This window comes from Populus nigra, chromosome 5 (genome assembly GCF_951802175.1).
Source record: "Populus nigra chromosome 5, ddPopNigr1.1, whole genome shotgun sequence".
In the NCBI taxonomy this organism is placed as follows: domain Eukaryota; kingdom Viridiplantae; phylum Streptophyta; class Magnoliopsida; order Malpighiales; family Salicaceae; genus Populus; species Populus nigra.
The window spans coordinates 4,930,923-4,955,470 of record NC_084856.1 but is presented as its reverse complement, the minus strand read 5'-3'; the positions used below and the strand labels follow the sequence as shown (position 1 = coordinate 4,955,470).

The 24,548-nt window shown below is 29.2% G+C and overlaps 1 protein-coding gene and 1 long non-coding RNA gene across 4 annotated transcripts; one reads left to right on the top strand and one right to left on the bottom strand.

Moving 5' to 3' along the window:
* The first annotated feature begins 6,957 nt into the window (after positions 1-6,957).
* On the top strand, positions 6,958-12,130 carry LOC133695238 (tubby-like F-box protein 8). 3 transcript variants are annotated; one of them, XM_062117134.1, is made up of 6 exons: positions 6,958-7,194; positions 7,573-7,670; positions 8,459-8,871; positions 9,079-9,166; positions 10,142-10,274; positions 11,138-12,130. In XM_062117134.1, the coding sequence occupies exons 3-6, from the start codon at positions 8,524-8,526 to the stop codon at positions 11,841-11,843; spliced, it is 1,275 nt and encodes a 424-aa protein (XP_061973118.1). In that variant the 5' UTR covers positions 6,958-7,194; positions 7,573-7,670; positions 8,459-8,523; the 3' UTR covers positions 11,844-12,130. The 3 variants fall into 3 exon arrangements, with proteins under 3 accessions (XP_061973118.1, XP_061973119.1, XP_061973120.1); XM_062117135.1 differs by lacking the exon at positions 7,573-7,670; XM_062117136.1 differs by lacking the exons at positions 6,958-7,194; positions 7,573-7,670 and having other exon boundaries at positions 8,736-8,876.
* Positions 12,131-19,216: 7,086 nt separating this feature from the next.
* On the bottom strand, positions 19,217-22,224 carry LOC133693161 (uncharacterized). Its single transcript, XR_009842085.1, has 2 exons — positions 21,691-22,224; positions 19,217-19,507 (listed from the first exon to the last, which is right to left on the bottom strand). It is a non-coding gene; the product is annotated as an uncharacterized LOC133693161 (long non-coding RNA).
* Between the last annotated feature and the right edge of the window lie 2,324 nt (positions 22,225-24,548).

Here is a 24,548-nt window from a genome sequence, read left to right as displayed (position 1 = left end):
AGCGGTGAGGCTAGGATGGCATGGCATGGAGCAGGAGGCGACATAGGCACCGTTTGGAAACGCGGCTACGGCTGTGTTTCCAAAAAAATTGAATTTTTATTTTTTTGTTAAAATTTAATATGGTTTGTATGTTTTGGATCGTTTTGATATGCTGATGTCAAAAATGATTTTTAAAAAATAAAAAAATATTATTGGCATGTATTTTAGCATAAAAAATTATTTAAAAAAAACCCGCAACCACACTGTTAAACACGCTCATAGCATACAAGCTCTGACCAGCCGCCGCTTTTCTAAGGGCTGGCCACACAAAGTACGGCTAAAGGCTGCTAAATGATGGTTTTGGTACTGGCCTGTCTTTCTTTGCCGAATCATAAGCGATGGTTTTGGGTACACGAACGAATATTTTATTGAAAGTAATTTGTGCCAGGTTCCTTATTTTTGGTAACTACTAAATAGCATAGTTAGAAAAATAATTAAAAAATAGCATAGTTAATGGGTTGTGTTGACAGTAGCAGTTCAATTTTATAGATTGTGTTGTTAATGGTATTGATGTTGTTCAAAATTTACAAATAAATTAGACAATGAAAAATATGTTTGGTTTATAAATATGTAATATAATAAGAATATATCAACTTGTAATTATAACAAAAAGATGGCAAGCTTACTAAACAAATATATAAACTAGCATAAATGATTGAATTATAATTCTAGCATGCACACTAATATATGGTTTAATTATTTCTTGGTATAAAAAGATTGAATGTTCTGTTTCTATTACCGGTGTGTTAAGAAGCAATCTGCTAACACTTTACAATCACTAATCAATAACTAAATAAATATAAGTACAAAAAACTTAAATGAACAAGTTATTTTGTTACGAAGGAAAAATCTTTTGAAGAAAAACTTTAGAAGATAAAAAACCTTTTAGGGCAACCAAACCTAAAATAGATAACTTTCACTAGTTTAGAAGATTTTAAAAAAGAGTATTTATGACTACAAATTTTTTGGAAGTAGACTAACTTACTTGTTAAGACAAACACTCTGTTTTATTTTCTACCACAGTAGCTTGCTAGAACACCTAATGATCTTCAAATTGTTGTCATCCTAACTAGAACATCTAGTTGCTAGCAGTTAACACATGAACTCCTCTTAGAAGTGTGCAGGCTTTTCAACTATTTAGCAAACAATTCTCATTGAGAAATTTCTTCACACTCCACTTGTGTGTCAAAAGTATATACTACGAAAATTTGTATAACTTCTTAACTAGTTGAGCACTCTAGCTCCGTTGTAAGTGTTGCTTTACCCTGTGCTGCACTTTTTTTTGTGCTCCTCTTGTTGACGATGGTTCTTTCTTATATACATATCCATGTAATAAGGATAAGAATATTATCTTCAAGCTTCTTAGTCTGTCACGTTCTTAACAAATTGCTATTCATAGTTCACAAAAATACTTCTATGACAATTATATTTGGATAAATTGTATTTATCTTTTATATATATATATATATATATATATATATATATATAAAACTTATCTCAACTTTCTATTTATCCAAACAAACTAGATTATTACAGAAATAATCACGTTATATCTCATAAGATAAACTAGACCAATTCTTTAATTAATTTGGATATACTATCATTCTTAAATAAATTCATCTTTAACAACATAAATAATCTTTTACTAATCAAAGCCAAATATTTCTCTCTTATAGTTGATTTGTGACCAAACATAATAAGGATGAATTAGCATGCAAGTAGTTCAAATAGTTTAATCATCAACATATACTTCATTAAAATATACCTGCAGGTAAAATTGAAACAATATTATATAACATGAAAATTATTAATAATATTTATGTAACAACAACAATTCCTAAAATGTTTTATGCAAAAAATTCATAACATTTTTAAAGAATATTTTATACAGTATTTTGCATCCTAACAATTCAAAATATGTTAAAAAAACTATTATGCATAAAATATTGTTATGCAACTATATACGCGAAATATTCTACATAGAGGTTCATAAGCTAAAAGAAATATCCTATTATTACAAACCATGATATTCAATATTTAATATTCATTACTGATTACAAATCAGTAAAATTCTAGAACAACAAAAAATTTCTAGCAAGGCTGACTGCTTGCTTGCTTCGTCTCCCTTTATGCATCCTGCATCCTTGTCTCCCCTTTGGTTCGTCACCAATCTTATTCCTTATCTTTACCAACAATAAATTGATGCACTTGTTCGACATCTAAGTCGAGTTAAACAAATCTGTCATCAACCTACACAATATCTTGTTGCATATCTATTAACAACTTATCAACTATATCATTCTTTTGTTTTCACTTACCAGTAAAACTATCAAACTTGGTTAATAGTACTTGCAATTGTTCTATTATAAAAGGGAGTAAGGGGTTGGTTTAGGGAGTTTCATGCTTAGAAGAGGTAAACTTTTTAGGATATGACCTCTTTACTAATCATAACTTCAGATTTGACAACAATTACAACTGAGATCTTTCCATACATCTTGATTGTTGGCTCACTGTCAAACAAGGGTACTTTATCATGATTGTTATCCTAGTTATCAATCTTTCAAAAGGTAAACTCATTTTTTTTTTATTGTAGCTTTTTGTATGACATCAATAAAGTGAGTGACTATGTTGATAAAAACATCAATAACAATAGCATACATGAACTGAACTTTCTCAACTATCAGTTTAGTATGTCTTACAATAGGCCAGAGGTTTATTAACATAATTTCACTAACAATCAATAACGAGGTAGTATAGAAGACAACTCAAGGGTTTGACCTCTAATAATGAAAGTAATGAAGTGGTTATAAAGATTGAAAGACTCATAATTTGTATAAATTCCCTAACTACTTCAACATATGAAGCATGTGGTCATTCAATTAGTTTACCCCATTGTCTTTTCTTAAAGATGTCTCCTCTGAACACAAATGTGCAATTATAAAGGTCACTTATCAAAAAATTTCTTAGAGAAATTATTTCTGTAAGCAATCTTAACACTAGGATAAACTAGACTAATGCTTTAATTAACTTGGATATACTATCAATCTTAAATAAATTCATCTTTAACAACGCAAATAATCTTTCACTAATCAAAGCCAAATATTTCTCCCTTTTAGCTGATTTGTGACAAAACATAATAAGGATGAACTAGCATGCAAATAGTTCAAATAATTTAATCATAAACAAATACTTCATTAAAATATACCTGCAGGTAAAATTGAAGCAATATTATGTAGCATGAAAACAATTAATAATATTTATGCAACAGTAACCTAACAGTTCCTAACATGTTTTATGCAAACAACTCATAACATTTTTAAAGAATATTTTATGCAGTATGTTGCATCCTAACAATTCAAAATATGTTAAAAAAAAATTTATGCATACGATATTGTTATGCAAATTATATGCGTGAAATATTCAACATAGAGGTTTATAAGCTACAAGAAATATCCTAGTTATTACAAACTAGGATATTCAATATTTAATATTCATTACTGATTTATTGTTTACATCTTTGCTTTTTTCTATAACTGATACGTTGAAATCTTTTAGGCAGGGATCTTAGAATGTTCCTTATAATTTGTTAGTCCTCTAATTTTTCTTATGGATTGAACCTACAATTTACAATATCATTAAGTTTTGCATAAAACTCATCTAAAGATTCATCTTCTAGCATTCTTATCTCCTCAAATCTTAAGGTTATCATTTGTAATTTGTAATTTCTCATTGTCTTAGTTCCCTCATAAGTAACTTCAAGAATATCTTAAGCTTCTTTGTCTGTATCACATATGAAGATTCTTTTAAGTTCATCAGGAGATATTGTTATGAAAATAGCACCCAAGCCTTTATTATTTCAATTACAACAAATGGATTCATCTCTGGTTTAGTCTTTAAAAAGATTTCCAGGCTTGGTCCAACCATGCTCAACTGTGTGCTAGACTTTCTTGACTAATGATTTGAGGAAACCTTTAGTCCTCACATTTCAGTAGACTTAGTTCTCACTATTGAATTGTGGAGGCGAAGTCAATGTTGACATGTTCCACAAGGAAAATAGATCTCACTTTAAAATGAGTGAACCTGCTCTGATACCACTTGAACATCCCGTTTTTATTCCCTATATGTTAACACTTTGCAACCACTGATTAGTAACAAAATAAATATAAGTATGAAAAAACCTAAATGAGCAAGTCATTTCATTATAAAAGGAAAATTTTTTGAAGAACTTCTCCATAAGATAAAAAAAAAACCCCCTATAAGACAACCAAACCTAGAATAGACAACTTTTATTAGTTTAGAAGATTACAAGAGGAGTATTTATGACAATAGTAGTGTTTGAGAGTGTGGTAACGGTTGTTTTTTAAAGTGTCTTTTCTCTCGAAAATGCATGAAAATAATGTTTTTTCATTTTTAAAAAATCATTTTTAACATTAGCACATCAAAACGATCCAAAAACATCAAAAAATTAATTTCAAACAAATAAATTTTCAAAAAAATAATGAAACACAGTTCCAACTGTAATAACAAATAGCCCTATAAATCCTTTGAAACTTCACTACCTTATTTATTAAGAGAAACACTCCATTTGGTCTTCTACCACAATAGTTTGCCATAACACTTGAAGATCTTCAAACTGTTGTCATTCTAATTGGAATATCTAGTTGCTAATAGTTAACACATGAACTTCCCTTAAGAGTTTATAGACTCTCTAACTCTTAGCAAACAATTCTTATCGAGAACTTTCCTCACACTCCACTCATGTGTCAATATACTACGAAACTCTGTGTAACTCTTTAGTTGGTTGAGCACTATTGCTCTGTTGCAAGTGTTGCACTCTCTTTTGTGCTTCTTTCACTTTTAATTGTCCTTCTTTATATATATATATATATATATATATATATATATATATATATATATATATATATATATTGATGTGATAAGGATAAGAATATTATCTTCAAGTTTCCTAGTTTATTATGTTCTTAACATACTGCTATTTATGGTTTACAAAAACATTTCCCTAACAGTTATCTTCGAAAAACTTGTATTTATCTTTTTTTAATAAAACCTATATGAACTTTTTATTTATCAAACAAATTAGATAGTTACAAAAATAATCATGTTATATCCCATAAGATAAACTACATTAATTCTTTTACTAATTTGGATAAACTATCAATCATAAATAAATTCATCTTTAACAACACAAATTATCTTTCACTAATAAAAGCCAAATATTTCGAAATTTATAATCTTTTTTTTTTGCTGATTTGTTACAAAAAATAATAAGGATGGAATAACATGCAAATAATTCAATAATAAACAAATACTTCATAACAATATACTTGTAAATACAATTGAAATAGTGTTCTTTAGCATGAATATATTTAATAATATTTATGCAACAACCTAACAATTCCTAACATGTTTCATGCAAACAATTCATAATATCTTTAAAAAATACTTTATACAGTATATTGTATCCTAATAATTCATAATATATTCAAATTATGTATTTAAGAAATTATTTCTTTATCTATTATTTAATATGACATTTACTTTCAGATATGATCTTAGCATTTTTCTTTTAATGTTAGCAGTCATTTCATTAATTATTAGACATAAACTAGCTATGCTGGTTTTTTTTTTTTTTTTATTGTAATGGATATCCTATGAAAAAGAAGTTCATGTCTTTATAGTTATTACAAATATTTTTTTTCAAATTATCGTCACTTTCTATTCAATGAACTATTCTTTTTATAAACAAATTATTATTTTTTTGTCAAAACATCAAAAACGTTTATGAATTAGAAAAGAAGTTTCCGGCAAAAAAATGTATTTTTACTCCATTATTTTATTCATTATCTTTCTTACAAATATTGTTTTTTTTTTACCATTGTACAATTAATAATGGATTTTAAAAAGTTAAACGTAACAATGCACGAGCAATATATTATTCATTTCTTTTGTAATGCATTCACGTCAAAATTATAAAAGTATTATTTTTTATTAAATTTTTTCTTTATGGTTGACAAGTTGTTATTTAAAAAACAAATTTTCTGGTAAAAAAATATAAAAAGGAGAACACATTAATATGATAAAGTGATTTTAATTAAAGAGATGCCTTTTTTTATCCTTATTTCAAATTGTTTAATTTTTTTTATATTTATTCTATTTGCTTTCAGTTTTTATTGAATAAACAATATAGCTTAGAAAGCTATAATTTTTCTTGTTAAAAAACATATTTATATAAAAAATAAAAAAATATATTAGAAGATAATATTGTTTCAATAGATATTGGATTATTACTCTTCTTTAAAAAAAAAAAAACTAAATGTCATATACAACCTTTAATATATAGCCCTTTAGGATATACACCATGTGAAAATTTATTATTTAAATATTAAATAAATAATAGGTCATTTTAATTTAAAAATAAAAACTTTATTAACACATAACTCCAATTTCAATCACTAATAAACTTATAGTCTAATGATATTTAAGTTCTTGAATTCAAGGTGGACAAAAATAAAATTGCAAGCCCAAGTTTCCATTGGGTTAAAATGAACGAAAATCAGTTAATTCACCGAGCCAGTGGGCCTTATCTGCCTGAGATAGTGGATTGTAGCAACTGCGTGTTCAGGACCACAGTCATTAGCCCACTTTCCAACAGATTGTAACCAGGTAGCCCATAGGCCCATAGGGTAGCTAGATCAGCCCCGATACTTGATGAAGAGACACATAGCGCCGTGGGGAAGTCGGATAACGGCAGTTGAATAAATGAAACGGAAAGTAAAGGTCATCGTGGATCGAGGACCAAAATGATAATTTGTCTAAGGATAAGATAGGCAAGTTATCATAAAGAGAGGAGACAAGTTCCACTTCAGTTCAATTTATTAAAAGTCTACTTCTACTTCAAGAGTGGCATGCTATTTTTATCTATAATATTAAATTAAATTTAAACCAAGTCGTACTGTTCATAAAATAATAGTAAAATAAAAGGAAGCTAATTCTCTTTTTCTTATGCCTCTATGCTAGCATTAATTTCGTAAATTGGATTTAATCAAACAAGTCTGCTGTGCCTGTCGTTGTAGACTTTTCTAGAGAGAGAAATCGTGCGGTGAAGCTAAGGATCTGACTCTGTAGAGAAGAATGGTGAGCTATCATGCTTTATTTTAGTGCTTCCACCTTCCACTTCTCCGTTTCCCTTTTTTTCCTCTTTATATATATATATATATATATGTATATATATGTATATATGTATATATATTTCTTAGATTCGGTGATTCTCTGCTTTCTTCTCGAGATAATTACCGGAAAGATGTCTGAATTTTAAGTCTTTGATTCGAATTTCCAAGACACATTCGTCGTGTTATTTTTAGGTTGCGCAGGATTTCATTTTTCTGACCTGGGATAGTCAAACTTTTGTTTTTTGTTTGATTTCTTGAACTTCCAAAGCTTTTCCCTTTGTGGGCTGCTAAACATTTTGGATATTGGTGTTTTGGTGAGGATAAAGTGTTGTTTTTGTTGCAGAGTTTATGTGGAAGTTGTGATTTTTGTTCTTGCTTTGATGATCGGTGATGTTTGAGAGTTGAAGAATGGATATTTGATCAGTTTTGGGGTTTGAAAAGGTTAGTTTTTTTTGCTCTCTAGATTTTTTTCCGAACCTGAAATGTAATGTTAGCCCCAAATCTTAACAAAATTTAGGGGCCAAAAAGTTAATTAGGTGATAAAAGTAGATAAGGCAGAACTCCACGGTGTAGTTTATGACATTCGTTCGATGAACAGAAAAGCTCCAGCATCTTCATATAATATTATGTTTTTTGAGTTTTTAAGACTTGGTTCTTAAATTTCTAACTTTTGAGTTTTTATCCAAAATGTGCGAGACCCATTCCAAGTCTTTTCTGTTTAGAGATATGGTTTGCTTGTCGAATTTTTGGTTTAAGCTTCTTTATTTGGATAAATTTATACAATACAGGAACTTAGATTTGAGTTAAGTGACAAATGAATTTGCTTCTTCTTTTCTCTTTTCACTATTGCATAATTTGTAATTAAAGAACGGGTATAGTTCTATAAATATTTCCTTTTTGTTGAGAATCTTAATTTGAGCGAGAGTGTGCTAAAAGAAAGTTAGATTTGAATTGATGGCAACTTGGATTTAAAGATTAGTTTAAAACCCGCCAAAAGACGTTTCTGATAAAAGTCTAGTGTTTTAGGTGCTTTCGGTCCATGTGACTCTTTTCTTTTATAGGAATCTTCTTTACTTGCTTTGTGCCTTTTCCATTATCTCTCTTCTTTCTTGGTTAGTAAGCATTGTAGTTATAGCTGAAATTTAAAACTATTTTGTTTGATTTTCTGTTGTGTACAATTCTTGCTTAGTAATCTTTCATCCGCTTAAGCGTAAAATTGCTTTATGCAGCATCCATTTTCAAGTGTTCATTAACCTGGGGCTGCCAGTGTGGGGCTGCCAGTGTATTAGAGAAAATGTCATTCCGTAGTATAGTTCGTGACATGAGGGATGGATTTGGGAGCTTGTCGAGGCGGAGTTTTGAGGTCAGGCTGCCAGGTCATTTCAGAGGGAAATCTCATGGCTCAGCATGTGAGTTGCTTGACCAGCCTGTGGTCATTCAGGATAGTCCTTGGGCTGGTCTTCCGCCAGAATTACTGCGAGATGTGATCAAGAGATTGGAGGCAAGTGAGAGCACATGGCCTGCTCGCAAGCATGTTGTTGCTTGTGCTTCTGTATGCAGAGCTTGGAGGGAAATGTGTAAAGAAATTGTAAGAAGTCCTGAGTTCTCTGGGAAGATCACCTTCCCTGTTTCCCTGAAGCAGGTGAGGTTCGTACATACTGTCTTGCCTCTATAATATCTTTATACGAGGTCATGTTCATACCTGTATAAGGTTGTTTTCCTTTCAACCAAGTTCTGTCTATGCAAGGTTCTATCTGAGAATTAACATGTGGATGCACAAAGTTATTTTGTATGGGGTTTGCTATGACACAGAGTGATAATTGACAATTTTTTCGTTATCCATTTATAGCCAGGGCCCAGGGATGGAACCGTCCAGTGTTTCATAAAGAGGGACAAATCAAACTTAACTTACCATCTTTTCCTTTGCCTTAGCCCTGGTGAGCTTTTCTCTTGACATTTTGGCATTTGATTGTCATGACTTTTATGTGACCTGTTTTGTAAATAGTGGTCTTATATTGATGTATGCAGTTAACTAACCAACCCTAATCTCCTTCTCACTAGTTTCGTGTGGTCTTCATGGATGGAAGTAATGAATGTTTTTTACCTCCATGCATTTGGTTGTGTCATGATGCTGTGGTTTCTAAAGTGATGCATAGCTGCGCTGCTTGTCCTTGTTAATGACATTTAATCATGTTTCTAAAGTTGCATTAATGGTGCCTTCTTATTACTGTGCCAAAACTAGAAGTTGCTTCTGTCAGTTGTTTAACCAGCTAGACACAAATTTTTTTTTCTGATTGGTTGCAATTCATTTTCTATGTTGCAAAGAGCCCAATTTGATAGCTGCAAGTTGTTTTCATGATCCAGATGCCTGATTGATATGCATCTGATGTGTTCTCTCTCTCACACACACAATTGTGGCATTTGTTTTCTTGAATGTTTATTTTAAATTAACATTGCTCTATATTATCTGTTCATTTTTCTTTGTATTAAGTTTGTCCTACTGGCCTGGAAAGACAGTTATTCAATGATTCACCTTTTTTTTTAAAATTAGTTTGTGCAAGTGACTTGCATTATGATTTTATTGAAAAGGAAATTTCTTCTTTCCAAAAGTCAGTTGTGTAAAAGGGTAGCAAATTCTTTTTAATGGCTATGCATACGAAGTTCTTCATTAAAATATCTATCAAGCAAATTTTGGAAACTGTCTACCAAATCTGCTGTTCTAAGATATCTTATTGATCTTCTTTGAATTGTTGCTCCAGTTCTACTTTATCAATCTAAGTTATTACCCCCCAAAGATAACAAAAATAACTATATTACTCTCATTCAGCAACTAAACTGTTTGATACAAAGTTTCCTCAATCTACTATAGTATTCTATATTAATATGCTGTTTATTAATTTAATGCTTTGCAGCTTTGCTTGTTGAAAATGGAAAATTTCTTCTGTCTGCAAAACGTTCTCGGAGAACTACTTGCACAGAATATGTAATTTCCATGGATGCAGACAACATATCAAAATCAAGCAGCACATATATTGGAAAACTAAGGTGAGAGTTCATTTTCTGTATGATATTTGATTAGTTGCTAATGCCCCAAATTTATGCTACAATTGTCATACTAGTCTTGCATTGGATTGTGGTAATTTCCTTTAGTTATGACTTGAAGACAATATATGTTTATTAACATTCCATTTGGGTTCAAAACTGGCCTAATCCATGCATGGCAGTCCCCTTAAGAGCTAATATAATATAGCAACCTCCATTGTCTAGTAGACCAAGGTGTACTTATTAATTAGCTGTATAGTCAATAATCTCATTGCATAGTTTTTCTGTAAACTTGAACTGTATATTTCTTTTTTGTTTTTATTAGGAATATATTATGTTTCTCTATTGTATAGGATTAAGTGTGTATGGGTGCCACATGCTAGCATGCATGTGTATGAGTAAGCTACTATAGTTTAAATGTCAGCTTAGCCATGTCATTTTTTTCTTTGTGATACCTGAAGCTAGGCTAAAGATTTGGTTAAATTTTTCTTTCTGTTTCTCCATGTGAGGGGGTGATAATTGTTTGCTCTGCAGATGCCATCAGAAATGTAACTATTGATTGTTTCATGCATCATATAAATTTTACTCGATCAAGGATCTTAAAGATAAGAGTGATGAATTGATTTAGACCTTTCTAGTGAGGTCAAGGTGTCGAAGATATTAATAGCCTGATATGAACCATTTATTGCAAGGGTTTGTTAAGCATGTGAGTTGGTGCTTTTAAGACTTCCTACCTGTAGATATATCATTATACGAAGTTCTGCAATGACTAATGCACAAAAGGAAACATTAAATGCACAAAATTCAACGAATTGCTGTACTTATGTGTCAGGATTGTGTTTAAATGCTTATTGTTCTTGTTTCAGGTCAAATTTTCTGGGAACCAAATTCATAATTTATGACACGCAGCCCCCCTATAATAATGCTCAGCTTTCCCCACCTGGCCGAAGCCGTAGGTTCTACTCAAAGAAAGTTTCTCCAAAGGTTCCTACAGGCAGCTATAACATTGCTCATGTTACATATGAGCTGAATGTGCTTGGCACCCGGGGTCCACGAAGGATGCACTGCACCATGCACTCAATCCCTGTATCATCCCTTGAGCCTGGTGGTTCTGTCCCAGGCCAGCCTGAGCTCCTACCTTGCTCCCTTGAAGACTCATTTCGGAGCATTTCCTTCTCGAAATCAATTGACAATTCAACTGAGTTTAGTAGTTCCCGGTTCTCCAACATTGTTGGGCCTCGAGAAGAAGATGAGGAGGGAAAGGAGAGACCACTGGTCCTCCGTAACAAGTCACCAAGATGGCACGAGCAGTTGCAGTGCTGGTGCCTTAATTTCCGTGGGAGAGTGTCGGTTGCCTCTGTCAAGAACTTTCAGCTTGTTGCTGCAACGCAGCCTGCTGCTGGTGCACCAACACCTTCGCAGCCTACTCAATCTGATCATGACAAGGTGATTCTTCAGTTCGGTAAGGTTGGCAAAGATATGTTCACCATGGATTACCGGTATCCTTTGTCTGCATTCCAGGCTTTTGCTATCTGCTTGAGCAGCTTTGACACTAAATTGGCATGTGAATAGAAAAGAAAATGGCAAGAGATATAGAACCTGTAGTTTCCTAGATGGTATCTTTCTATGGCTTTCTAGGATGGGGCGGTTGTGTGCAGTCAGTCACTGTACAACTTATAGTTGACTGGAAGGCGCAGAACATCTCCTCACATTTGACTGGTCTTTCCTTTCCCACTTTTTCCCCCCTCTGTTTCCATTGGCTTAGTTTGTTTGAATGATTCCATCGTACACTTTTGTGCTGTTGTTAAATCCGTTGCTTTTCATATGACAAAAATATGTTCGTACGTGTTAACCATGAAGTACTTTGACTCCCGGCGGCATGTTTGTGAGATGAGACGATAGTGTGTGTGTTAGTATATATACATGTCTAGAATTCATTTGTTTGATACTTTGACTTTTTTCATCTAAAAGTATATTTATTATTTAATATTTTTTTTATTAATGTATCTAATATTTAATTAATAAATATAAAAAAAATAATTTTTTTTATTTAATATTTGATTAATAAATATGATATTCTTGACATAAAAATATTTTATAAATAAAATTATAAAATTATTATAATTATAAGATTTTGATTGTATCTAAGTTTTTTTCTTCTAAATATTTCTGCATCTTCTTTTAAGATTGAATATTAATTAGTGTTATTGAGATTTATACATGTTATGTTTTTTTTTTTATAAAAAAAAATAGTTGTTCTTATAAGTATAAGAGATATCTAAAACTAATATATAGGTGCTTGTTTAAAGACAAGTATACTCAACTGATATGCATTAAGGATTCTGTATAGAGATATCACATGAATATATGTAAAGGTTCATATGCATGAGGATTCTGTATTGAGATTACTAAGTTATCTTACATATGAAATGTTATATTTTAATCCTGACAAGAAATTATAATTAAGGGTAACAAATAGATAGATATTGGATGTAACATAAACTATATGAAAGTATTTGAGTAATCAAGAGATATTCTTCATTTTAGGTGAATTAAAAAATATATTTTATATATTTTCAAATAGTATTGATTGTGAAATCCTTGCATAAAGTGGAATTATATTTGAAATATTTTTAAATTTTATTCAAATTATTAATGCTTATGGTATTGAGAACAAATATGATTTAAAAAAGATAAATATATCTTATGCTATAATATCTAAATCAGAACATTCATGATGAAAGGATAATAATTACACTAAGAAACTACTTACTAAAAGATTAAGTCAAACCACTTATGACTTTTCTAATATTTAAAATATCATAACACTTTGCTAGATGATGTACTTGATCTTCAAATATATATCAATTAATTGGTGAATTGATAATAAATTAAATTATTTTATTTATTTAGGATTATAATTTATATTTAGGTCAACTTATTAGGAACTTAATGGATCACACACATTAAGAACTATTTGTTAGAAATTAAACTGAAATAATCAATCAAGTGTGACTTGTTTGTGAATAAATTTTAGAAATTAAGGATTAAAATGTAATTAATATAAGGAATTATAATTCTAGACCTAAAAAATCAATCAGAGACTTGAAAGAATAAATTTTTAAAAATTATTATGAAATAATATATATGATATTATTCAAGAAGCAAATTGATATTTTATTATTTATAGGGTTATCAAGTTTCCATATAAATAAAATGGTATGCCTCATATTTTGTGTAAAGAAAAAATATGTAAGTTATAGAACATGTAATAGAGAAACACTTGGAAGCACAAAAAAAAAAAGTTAGTACTCAAAGATATAATAAACCCTCTCTCCTAAAAAAGTTTTTATAATATTTTTTTACTTTTGGCTTGTGTGAACTATAGTTAGAAGACAAGATGACTTTTGGTTTGCGATAGTCTAGTCTTGAAAAGGATGGTGACACCCTAGATTGTCCATAAAACCCTTGGAATTCCTGGAAAAAAATTTTAATTTATTGTTTCCACTGTATTTATGTGTTTTAAAAAGACCTAACAGTGGTATTAGAGTTGATTGCATGGTTTGATTTTTATTGGCATTAATTATGAATTAATTTTATGTGCAAAAGTTATTTTTCTCAAAAGTAAATTGTCTTTTTTTTTTAAAAAAAAAAAGATCTTGGTTTTTGTTCCAGTTATGATGCAATCCAAATTACAATAAATGATCCATTACAAGTCCCAACAACTACAAGATTAAGAGCAAAGAAGCTTAAATATTCATGCAATTAGCTTATTCAGAGTATTTAAATCAAGATGAATTTTAAGGGTGCTACAATTTCAACAAATGATGATCATCAATCTAAAATATATAAAAGAGGAATTTGATCTATTTACAATATGAGCCCAATTATTTTGCAATGGTGGGCTAATTAATTTCAACAAGCAGTTTTAAGCTTATTTCAGTAAGCATAATATTTTATCTGACCATTAGATTAGACTAAAACTTTACCAAAAATTTCTAGAGGTCTTGTTATATATTAAGTTAAGCTTTCAGATCAATTAGATATCAACAAGGTCTCACAAGTATTATTTAAAACTCTTATTATTTTTCTAGCATTTCTTATGATATTTTTACTTATTATAAATAGGATTATCTAGCTTGTATTTAGTTTTTTTAGGGGGCAGACTTTGATTCAACAAGTATTATTATGTGTATAAGGTTTAGTTCATACTTTTTGGTTCTTCATTAAACTACTTTGACTTATCAAAAAATTAATCAAGCTATGTGACATCTTCTATACTTCTCGTTCACGTCTCTTTATAGATATAGGTGTTGGGTGAGGATTTAGTTACTTATAATTTTGATGCCTCGATAAAAGTTATTGTTATGTCAAACTCGATTTCAAACCTGATCTTAGCTTTCATAGAAAGGTTCATAAAGGAAATGATGCAATTCAAACTACACCAAAGGATTTATTACATGTGTTAATCAGGTCTATTACAAGGTCAAATAGACATTTAATGAGTTAATTAAAGATATTTGAGCCTTATTTCCTATAAGACTTGTAAATTCAACTTATTTTTCTACTTATATACGAACTGCAATTATTTTTCCTGATGCACGGTTTTACACTAACAAGCTAAAATTTTATCAGAAGTTTCTAGATGTCTTGTTTTATATTAGGTTTATACCTATTAAAGTAAAATCATGTATTAGAAAGAATAAGCCCAAAACTGTCTCTAATGGTGAAATTAATTAGCCCATCATTGCGAAATATTTAGGCCCATGTTGTAGATGAATTAGACTTTTTTTGTATACAAATTAGATTTCATGAAGTTCGGACACTAATCACAAGCATCCACAAGGTGTCCATCCCTCTTCATGAATACATTCACACAAATTCACTTTGAAGAACCACATGAGCTCCCATGCGAACATTTAATCACTACTCTATAGGCAACGTAAAGTGATGATAGAGGGATCAGATTAAAGATGGGTTCTAATTCGACCATCAAAACTGTTGATGGATTGGTAGACATGAGAGCAGGGGCCAACGAAGGGACTACTAGGAGTTTCTGTATTTTTGTCGACCAAGGTCTGATTATCACTTGTTGAAGTTGTTGCCTCCTTTAAATTCACATTGGCTTAAATACTCTTTATAAGCTCATTGAATGCATCTTTGAGCTTATTTGCCATTGATCTTATAATTACCTCAATTGAAACTTGAAGTGGATCCCTTGATATAGTTTGGATTGCATCATGTTAGATCGAGCTGGATTTTTCAAATATGATCGAAAAATACTAAAATAAATTAGGTTTGCAGTGGTTGTGCCTCTACGAGCAGTGATGACAAGATCTGGCTGGATTTTTCAAATATGATCGAAAAATATTAAAACAAATTAGGTTTGCAGTGGTTGCGCCTCCACCAGCAGTGATGACAACTACTAACACGCCTAGCTTGGCATATAGGAGAGCTCGTCGTTGGCTGGCCTGAACCCATTGTTGGTAGCAAGGGGAAGAAGATGAGGGGTAGAATTATGATTTTGCCTCTGAAACTAGTACACTATTAGAGTAGGGTTTTTGAAAAAAATATGATTCTACTCCTATATATATATATAAAATCTTGATTTTATATTAAAACTAAAACCTTAAAATAAACTAATTATAGAATGAATTTTTCTAATTGGATTAGGATTAAACTAAGGTTTTTAATTAAAAAAATATATTTTTGTAATTTTCTAAATGGATTAGTATTTAATTAATTTTTTTAATTAAACTACAAAAATGACTTTTCTAAAATAAATAGAGTTTTTAATTTGGAAAATTAATTTTTTAATTGGTTCTAAAACACTTTAGGATATTAATAAGAATTTTAACATGATTGATTTTCTGATTAAATCTTTAAAAATATTTTTTCCAAGAATTCTTTATTTAATTGATCCTAAATTAGTTTAGGATGTTAATAAAAAAAAATTAATATGATTAATTTTGTTATTAAATCTCGATTGTTTTCAAGAAAATATGTATTAGATGAAACTTATAAAATTTGTAAAATTATCAAAAGTTTGATTTAATATTTATAAATGTTAGAAATATTATTTTAAAAATATACATAACGCTTATAATTTGAATTAAAGCATGCAATGTGTTTAATTATGCATAGTCATGTATCTTTTTGCATAGTAGATGATTGTGAACATTAAAATATCAATGTGATTGTATTTTTAATTGTTGAATGAGTGTAATATTAAACAAGGTATGCATGTTCAGTTTTTTCTGTATTTTTTATGGTTTGTAAAATTATTTTTTTTATTTTATTATTTAATTCCCCTCTAATGTAAATTGATGTTTCAATGATGTAAATGTTATGTAATTTAAAAAATAAAAATTTAGATAAAACATTATTTTATAATCTAAAACAAAAATACAATGAAAAATAATACAATTTTAATGCTTGCAAGGACTTATAGCAACTTCCTATATTTTAGCCCCCTAGTTCCCTTTTAATCTAAGAAGAGAATTAGTTTAGTTATATACATAATCATCCATAATTATCCTTATAAATTTGGTTTTAAATTATACATACATAATAATAAATATCCCATCCATGCCTGCACTCTGTACAACCCCATGTGAAGTTTCTAATCCTTACTCTGCCTGCCGGCTGGAGGACTAGCTAGTCATTTGCCTTCAACCTCTCCTTTGTCAGAACGTTTTTCGCTGTCACCACCGCAGCCACACATGCAGCCCTGTAACTGATGATTCTCCTGAAGTCTTCTGTCAAAATGGATCAGATCAGTCGGTTTTTCAGCTTAGACAGGCAACTAATATGAGCGGAGCTGTCCTGTTTGGCACTTCCAGTTCTTTCCGTACCATGGGAAAAGAAAGGTTAAGTGACCGGCTTTTATGCGACTTCAGCTTTACACAGACAATGATCGGAATACTTTACTGTTCATGAATACTTTGTAAAACAATTCAATAACGTAAAAAAATTTAATTTAAATAAAAAAATTTAAAATTTTGAACAATTCCAAACTGCCTCTATATTTTAAAACCGAGCAACCTTATTTGAAACCGCTGCTCCTGCTCATAATCTAGAACCATATTCTGAGTTGCATCAATCAACCGTTAAGTTTTAAATTTGTTTTTTAAAAATTATAAATTTAAGTTTTATAAATTTTATAATAATTAAAATTTTATATAATTATTAATTTTAAAATTTATAAAATTAATTAAAATACGAGTAAGTTGTCTGAATATACATGTGAATTAAAATAATAATAATAATACATCAGGATCTTTGAAATGTTCGGACCTTTAAAGTCTAGGGTGCCATAGCCCCCCGTACGCTCTTCCTAGTTCCTAGGCCCGCGTTCTGGTAATAAAGGTTTTGTGTATACATACGATTTGAAGAAAACCGGAAAAGGAAGATGGAAAAAAGGAGTACAGATTCTAGATGGGTGCTGCTACTACTAGTTTCTTTGTTTTTATCAGTGTTTTGCTTTTATCGGGCCAGTTAATTTAAGCACTACACGTTTTACCTTCTCGGGGGGAGGGGAGCCTATATTGACACATGACAGGGAGCCTACTAGCCCAAGTTCCCTGATGTATTATGTGATTGACAATTGGCTCAAAATGGGAGTTTTTTATATAAAAAAATTTAGCACAGTTATTTTTTTAAAATAACATAATTCAGAGAGATTCCCTTAAAAAATATAGCTAAGACAATTTTAAAATTTAAATTTTAAAAAATTTATTCTTATACAAGACCAAGTAATTTATTCTTATATAAACTATATAATACAAGAATAAGTATTTTATTCTTATACAAACTCTATAAATAAAAGGAGTTATATTTGACATAAGTTTTGAAAAAAAATACAGTAATTTAATTAAGACAAAATCACACGTATATATCTGTTTAATGAAAATAAAATATTATTAAATTTTCTCTCCAGGTTCATTTTTCTCTTCATACTATTTTTCTCATGTCAATTATATTGTTATTTTTTCTTTAAAAAATATTTTATTTATTAATCATATAGATTCACATGAATTTATCTTAATTAAATTGCTATAATTTTTTCTCGTTCAAAACATTTTAAATCCCATCTTATATCAAACACAACTCTTTTTCCTCATAGACTTTGTATAAGAATAAAATACTTATTATTGTATAAAAATAGAGTTTTTAAAATTTAAATCTTAAAATTGCCTCTCCAAATTTTTTTGAAAAGAGTTGAGTTTCCATTTAAACAAGGGATGGTCATTTTCGATTCGGTTCGGTCTTATTTTTAAATAATCAAACCAAAATTTTTTTAAAAAAATTGAAACCGAACCGAAGCCGGTTTCGGTTCTGTTTTTTAGGACAAAAACCGGTTCAAACCGGTTTGGCTCGGTTTTTTCTGGGCTGGCTTGGTTTTTTTCTGTTTTTTTTTTGCTTGGGTTCGGTTTGATTTTTTCAGTTTCAGGCTTATAAAACCGAAACCAAACCGAACCGGTTGGTTTTTTCAAAATTTTAATCAGTTTTTTTCACGATTCGATTTTTTCGTTTTTTTTTTTTAATTTTCTTAATTTTTCAGTTTTTTTTCTTACCCTAATGTAAACTCATTTACGACTCTCTATACGTTATTATTTCTCTGAATATTTTTAAACAGTGTTAATTTTTTAGATTTTTTTTAAACCAGCCAGAAGTAAAAGAAAACTCAAAATTGAAATGCAATGCCTTTCAATCCTAGACAAACATGCCCTTATGCTAAGGGTGATAGACTTTCGGTGGAACTTGAAGATTTTGTGGCTGATGGTGGTGTTATCTTAAAAGTAACAACCAGGTAAATTAAAAATCTTCTCTCACATTTCAATTAATTAATTTACACACATTTCACTAATAAATTTACACACATTTCAATCAAATAATTTACACACATTTCAATTAATTTTGAAAATCTTAAAATAACAACCAGGTAAATTTTTAATAACTCTAAAACTTATTATACTTCACTAATAAATTTAAAACTGACAAGAAGGTTTACACACAGAATTTTCAAGCTTCTCTCTTGGTAAGCTGGTTATGGTCATTTCCTTGTCACTGAAATTATAATTTATCTAATATAGGAAGCGGACAAAGAAAGCTACTTGAGGCTCAACGAAGGCGGTCCTGCCCTGTTTTGTCCACTTCATTTGTGCATAGTACATAGTCGTTTCAGCACTGCCGCCGCGCCCCCACCCGCCTTTATACATTTATCCGTGTATTTTCTGTTTCAGAGAAGAAAAAAAAAACCGTGACATATTTTGTCTCGTTCTATGAATTTTTTTATCCCCGTAAGTTATATAAAAATCAAAAGAGAAAAGAAAGTGAAGAAAACTAAATAAATGATAGCTAGGAAAGAGAAAGACAAAAATGTTAAGTTGATGTTAGCATTTTTAAAAACAGTAAGAAAAATAAAAGATTTAGTTATTTACTTGATTAAGTTTAATGAGTTTGATTAATTTAATAATATAATTAAAAAAATATTGATATTAAATAATTTTTTTAATAATTAATTATAAAAAATAAACTGTTAATATTATATTTGAGAGGAGAAAAAAAAAAGAGCTCCTTGTAGACTCATCGTCACTCTGCGATGGACAACTCCCTGTTATTAGAAAGAGTTCACCGAAATAATTTTATCATTGTTGTGAAGGGTTGCATGATGACATCGAAAGAAAACACACACATCATCAAGGCAGCGACCTTAAAAGAAAATTAAACAAAATATTATATCGTGAATATCTCATGATTATATTTAATCAACTAATCTCATTTAAATTAAAAACAAAATCTTCTTTAAAAAAAGTAAAATTTAACAAAGAACAAGAAATAAAATGACTCGAAATAACCTCAGTTATTTTCAAAATTAGTGAAAGATCCTATAAAAAACAAATTAAAAAAATAATGAAATCCAATCTCCAATTAAATAAATGTTGGTGGATGAAACCAAAAAAATACTAGCTCAAAAAAAAAAAGGAAACCAAGCAAACTCGGGTAAAGTTTTTAAATATGAGTTACTCTCCTAAACTCGTAACCCGTAAAATTTTAAACTCATACTTAATCAAGAAACTTAATTTCCAATCAATTTAATATTGAAAAATAAAATCAGAAAAAAATAAATCAATTAAAATTTTTGTTAAAATAAAATAAATAACAATAAGAAAAATAAAAATCAAATCTGATAGGAAAAAAAAAATCTTAGACTCATGTTCAATCAAGAAGCTTAATTTTCAACCAATTTAATTTTGAATGATAAAATAAAAAAATATTTTTAAAAAATTTATTAAAATAAAAAAATAACAATAAAAAAAATGAAGATCAAATCTTATAAAAAAATAAAGGATAAAATCGTAAAAAAATTAATTTTAAAAATTATCTCAAATAAATCAAATAGTAATCAAAAGAATCAGAACAAACTTTGATATATATAAAAAAATCAAGGATAATGAAATAAAAAAATAAAATTTTATTTTTATAAATTATTTTAAATAAAATAAATAATTAAAAAAATAAATCTGAAAGAAAAATAAATTAAATAATTTTTGTAAAACTTTAAAAAGATAAAACATGAAAATCAATTATAATAAAGAAAAAATTCATCAATGCCACACTGGAGATAAACAAGACACGCATCTCATGAAGAGGGAGGAATTGCCGCACAAGTCGCTCAAACACAATGGAACGACGGATGCATTGCTGTTTGTAATTCATGCTCTAACTATTTGTTTTTAAATAATATTTTATATTTATTAAAATATCAATTTGCTTCGTAACAAACTTTAATTATAATTAAAAAAATATAAAATACCTCTTAAAAACTGATAAAAAAATTCTGCTTATAATAAGAATAATTTAATAGAAAAAATAAATAAATAAAACTCTTAAATATTGTCAAAGTAATTTATTTATCGCACCGTGATTTTAAAATATTAAAAAATCTATTTATCCCCGACCAAAACCAATAATGAGTAATGGACACGGTGAAAAAACTATATTACACCTGTATCCATCTCAATATTTTGTTTGAGAACAAGAAAATTATCATTACACAAATCACTGATGCGTTTAGTTTTTTAAAAATTTATTAACAAATGGACAGAAAAATACCAAAAAAGAAAGAAAATAACGATAGAAAAGGATAGTTTTTGTCACTAGGTGACAGAAATTTGTACAGTACTTATATGGGCTGAGGAGATTTTGCATTCATTGTTTACAATTCACAAAAGATAATTAATTGTTCCACAATTCACAACTACTGGGAACTAGTTAGCAACTAAGATTCTAAAAGAAATTAATAAAACGACACAGTACTGTCCTGTGCCGGAGAAAGAAAAAGAGAAGGCAAGCCCTCCTCGCAGAAACACACCAGACCCTTGTTCATCAGGCATGCAAACACTTGAGAACTCACCTGACTGATGTTCAGAAGAGAGCCAGCCACGCAATACAAATTCAGGCCGGCTCAACCACAAAGGAGCCACAGGGCTAAGAAATTCAACTGATTGACAGATTCTGAGAAGTGAGCACTACTTTCCATCATATCTAAACTGAAGTGCCGATAACTGCACTTCCGGCACTGCTTATAACTGGGGGGCCTTTTCTCAAGGAGGCATATGTATACTGATCAAACTCTGCTTGAGGTTTCCATAGATGATGACCAGGGCTCAGGCCACCCGCGACCAGTACTGGGTCAGACCCAGACATCAGATAGCTAGAGTTAAAGATCGATCTGAACTGAAGGATCTCTCTCTCGCTTAATGAAAAGAAAAATGAATCACAAATAATAAATGCAGGCCCATACCACGCATGCTGTTGATTTTATATATCATACCGTGAGCATACTCAGCATGTATAAGACAGGGGGGAAGGGGTGTGATGGAATCTTTTTAATTGTTGAGAAGTGTATTTCACCCATGGATGTTCCACTTCTCCACGCTATATATAATCCCATGATCAGCTTTTGTGTTCATGGTTTTTGACATGTCTTACCTCACCGGTATCAAATTTTAACTTTTTTCTTTTTTATTTTGTTAATATATATATATATATATATATATATATATATATATATATATATATATATTCGCAGACTACAATAGAAAAATCTCATAGGAAAATTGATCCAAGGACAGCTATTATTTTGCCTTTTTATTAGTTTATATATTGGGATAATTTTCTTGGATTTTTGCTTCATCAAGAATTAACAAGAGCTAATTGGGCATTTAAAAACACTATTCATTTGCACCGTTAACTGAAACAATATAATGTTCCATTTTCCCTTCCAGGAAAATATTAAATGCCTGGCTATTGGTGGTATTTATGTTTTTTCTAAGGGACCATTTAGTTCTTTAGCAAGTAAAATAATTTAATTATTTTCAAAGTCAATTTTTTAAAATTGACATTAAAAGATATTTAAATCTTTTCATGTTTTAAAATACAGTAAAATAACAACTTTAATCTTGAAATAAAAAAAAATTACAACATGCTTTTGATTTGATGAATCAAATTACGACTTTAAAAAATTAACATGGGTTGACATAGAATTTTTTTTTAAATAAGTTTTATAATTTTCATTATTTTCTTTTTTATTAGAATATTCTAATCTTATAATCTAGATTGTGAGTTTAGTGGGATAACTCGAGTTGACTCGAACCTAATAACCGGATTACAAGTTTATCGTGTTGACTCAGATCGATTTTTTATGTTTTTTTTTAATTTCATCATTTCATATTTAATAGACTGAGAATTAAACTATATCATTTATCTCATTTTAAAAAATATTTTTTTATCTTTTTTTTTAAAATATATTGTTTTAGTTTGTTTCATTTATTGTTGTTATCTAATTTTTTATTATATAATTAAAATAAAATCAATTTATTTAATTCAGTCAAGTCTATAATCTAAATTAACATTTTTTTTTATCTATGTCCTCGTTTTCTTATATCAAATTCACAGAATTTTGCTGAGAGTTCGAACATGAAATCCCACTCTCCAGAACTGGTTCGCCGATTCATAAGAGGGACTGCTTATTTATTAAATCTATTCTCAAAATAGTTTTCCTTTCAACAGAACATAAAATGACGATCAAAAGTTCCGTTTCTCTTTCTCTTTTCCCCCCTTGCAATTAATTCAGACACGGATACGAGAGAGTTTGGTGGAGCACTGAATTAATTGAAACCTAACTAGATTTAAGTTTCGCGGTCCTACATACCACATAGGAGAAGAGAATTCAATAGACTCGCATAGTGGTTACTAAGTGCCGGGTTTTAATTTAAAAAAATATGTTAGAAAATAATATAAATCATATCCTGGGATTTTACTTAACAACTTAAGCTATTGGATTGAGATGGTTCTTTGATAAAAAACAACTTGGACAATCAAAAGAAAAAAAATATAGTTTGATTAAAAAAACTTCAAGAAAATATTTTTTTAAAAAAAATAATATTGAAATAACAACATATTAGATTGACCCAGGTCAACTAATGTTAACATGTAAAATTCTTGATTTAGATCATGAGACTGTGATAATCTCATAGAAAATAAATAAAAAAATACATTAATGTATAATTATCAATCAATCCATTGTAAAGAATGAAATTAAAAAAAAATTAATTAAAAAGATTAAAAAAAACATATGTCAACCATGGTTAACCTATCAAACATTTATCATTAAACCAGAATAATCCAATATAAAAAAAATAAAAACAAATTATAAATTTCAATTATCAATCTAAATTCAATATTGAAAGGTGAAATAAAAAAAAATAAATTAAAAATGATAAAAACAATATGAGTCAACCCGAGTCAACCCATCAAATCCTTAACTCAAGTCATGAGACTGTGATAAAATAAATTATGAAGCTTAATTCTTAATTAATCTATATATTAAAGGATAAAAATTTAAAAAACAAATTACAAGAAGAACAAAAAAATCTTGAATCAAAAGGGTTAATCTTGACAAAAAAATCTTGAGGCATAAAATCTTGATCAATTTTATAACAATAAATGAATCTCATTAAAAATATATTTTTACAGCAGTTCATTTTGGTTTTCTTTTTGAAAAGCAAAGATATCGATGCATTGTTCAAATTCAAAATACAATGAGTAACAGTACAATGAGTGCATGCTTCTAGTGTTTTTATGACAACTCTTAACTTTTATATATATATATATATATATATATATAAATTTAATTTTAATTTTAATTTTAATTTTAGCATTGAGGAGTCCTGAAGCCGGGGGTTTCTTCTTTTTTTATGCACATGTGAC

Bases quoted from the DNA above. Each gene is read 5' to 3' on its own strand.
- LOC133695238 (XM_062117135.1), top strand. From the start codon at position 8,524: ATGTCATTCCGTAGTATAGTTCGTGACATGAGGGATGGATTTGGGAGC. The intron at 8,872-9,078 runs GTGAGGTTCGTA...ATCCATTTATAG, and splicing joins TCCCTGTTTCCCTGAAGCAG to CCAGGGCCCAGGGATGGAAC. The intron at 10,275-11,137 runs GTGAGAGTTCAT...TTCTTGTTTCAG, and splicing joins ACATATATTGGAAAACTAAG to GTCAAATTTTCTGGGAACCA.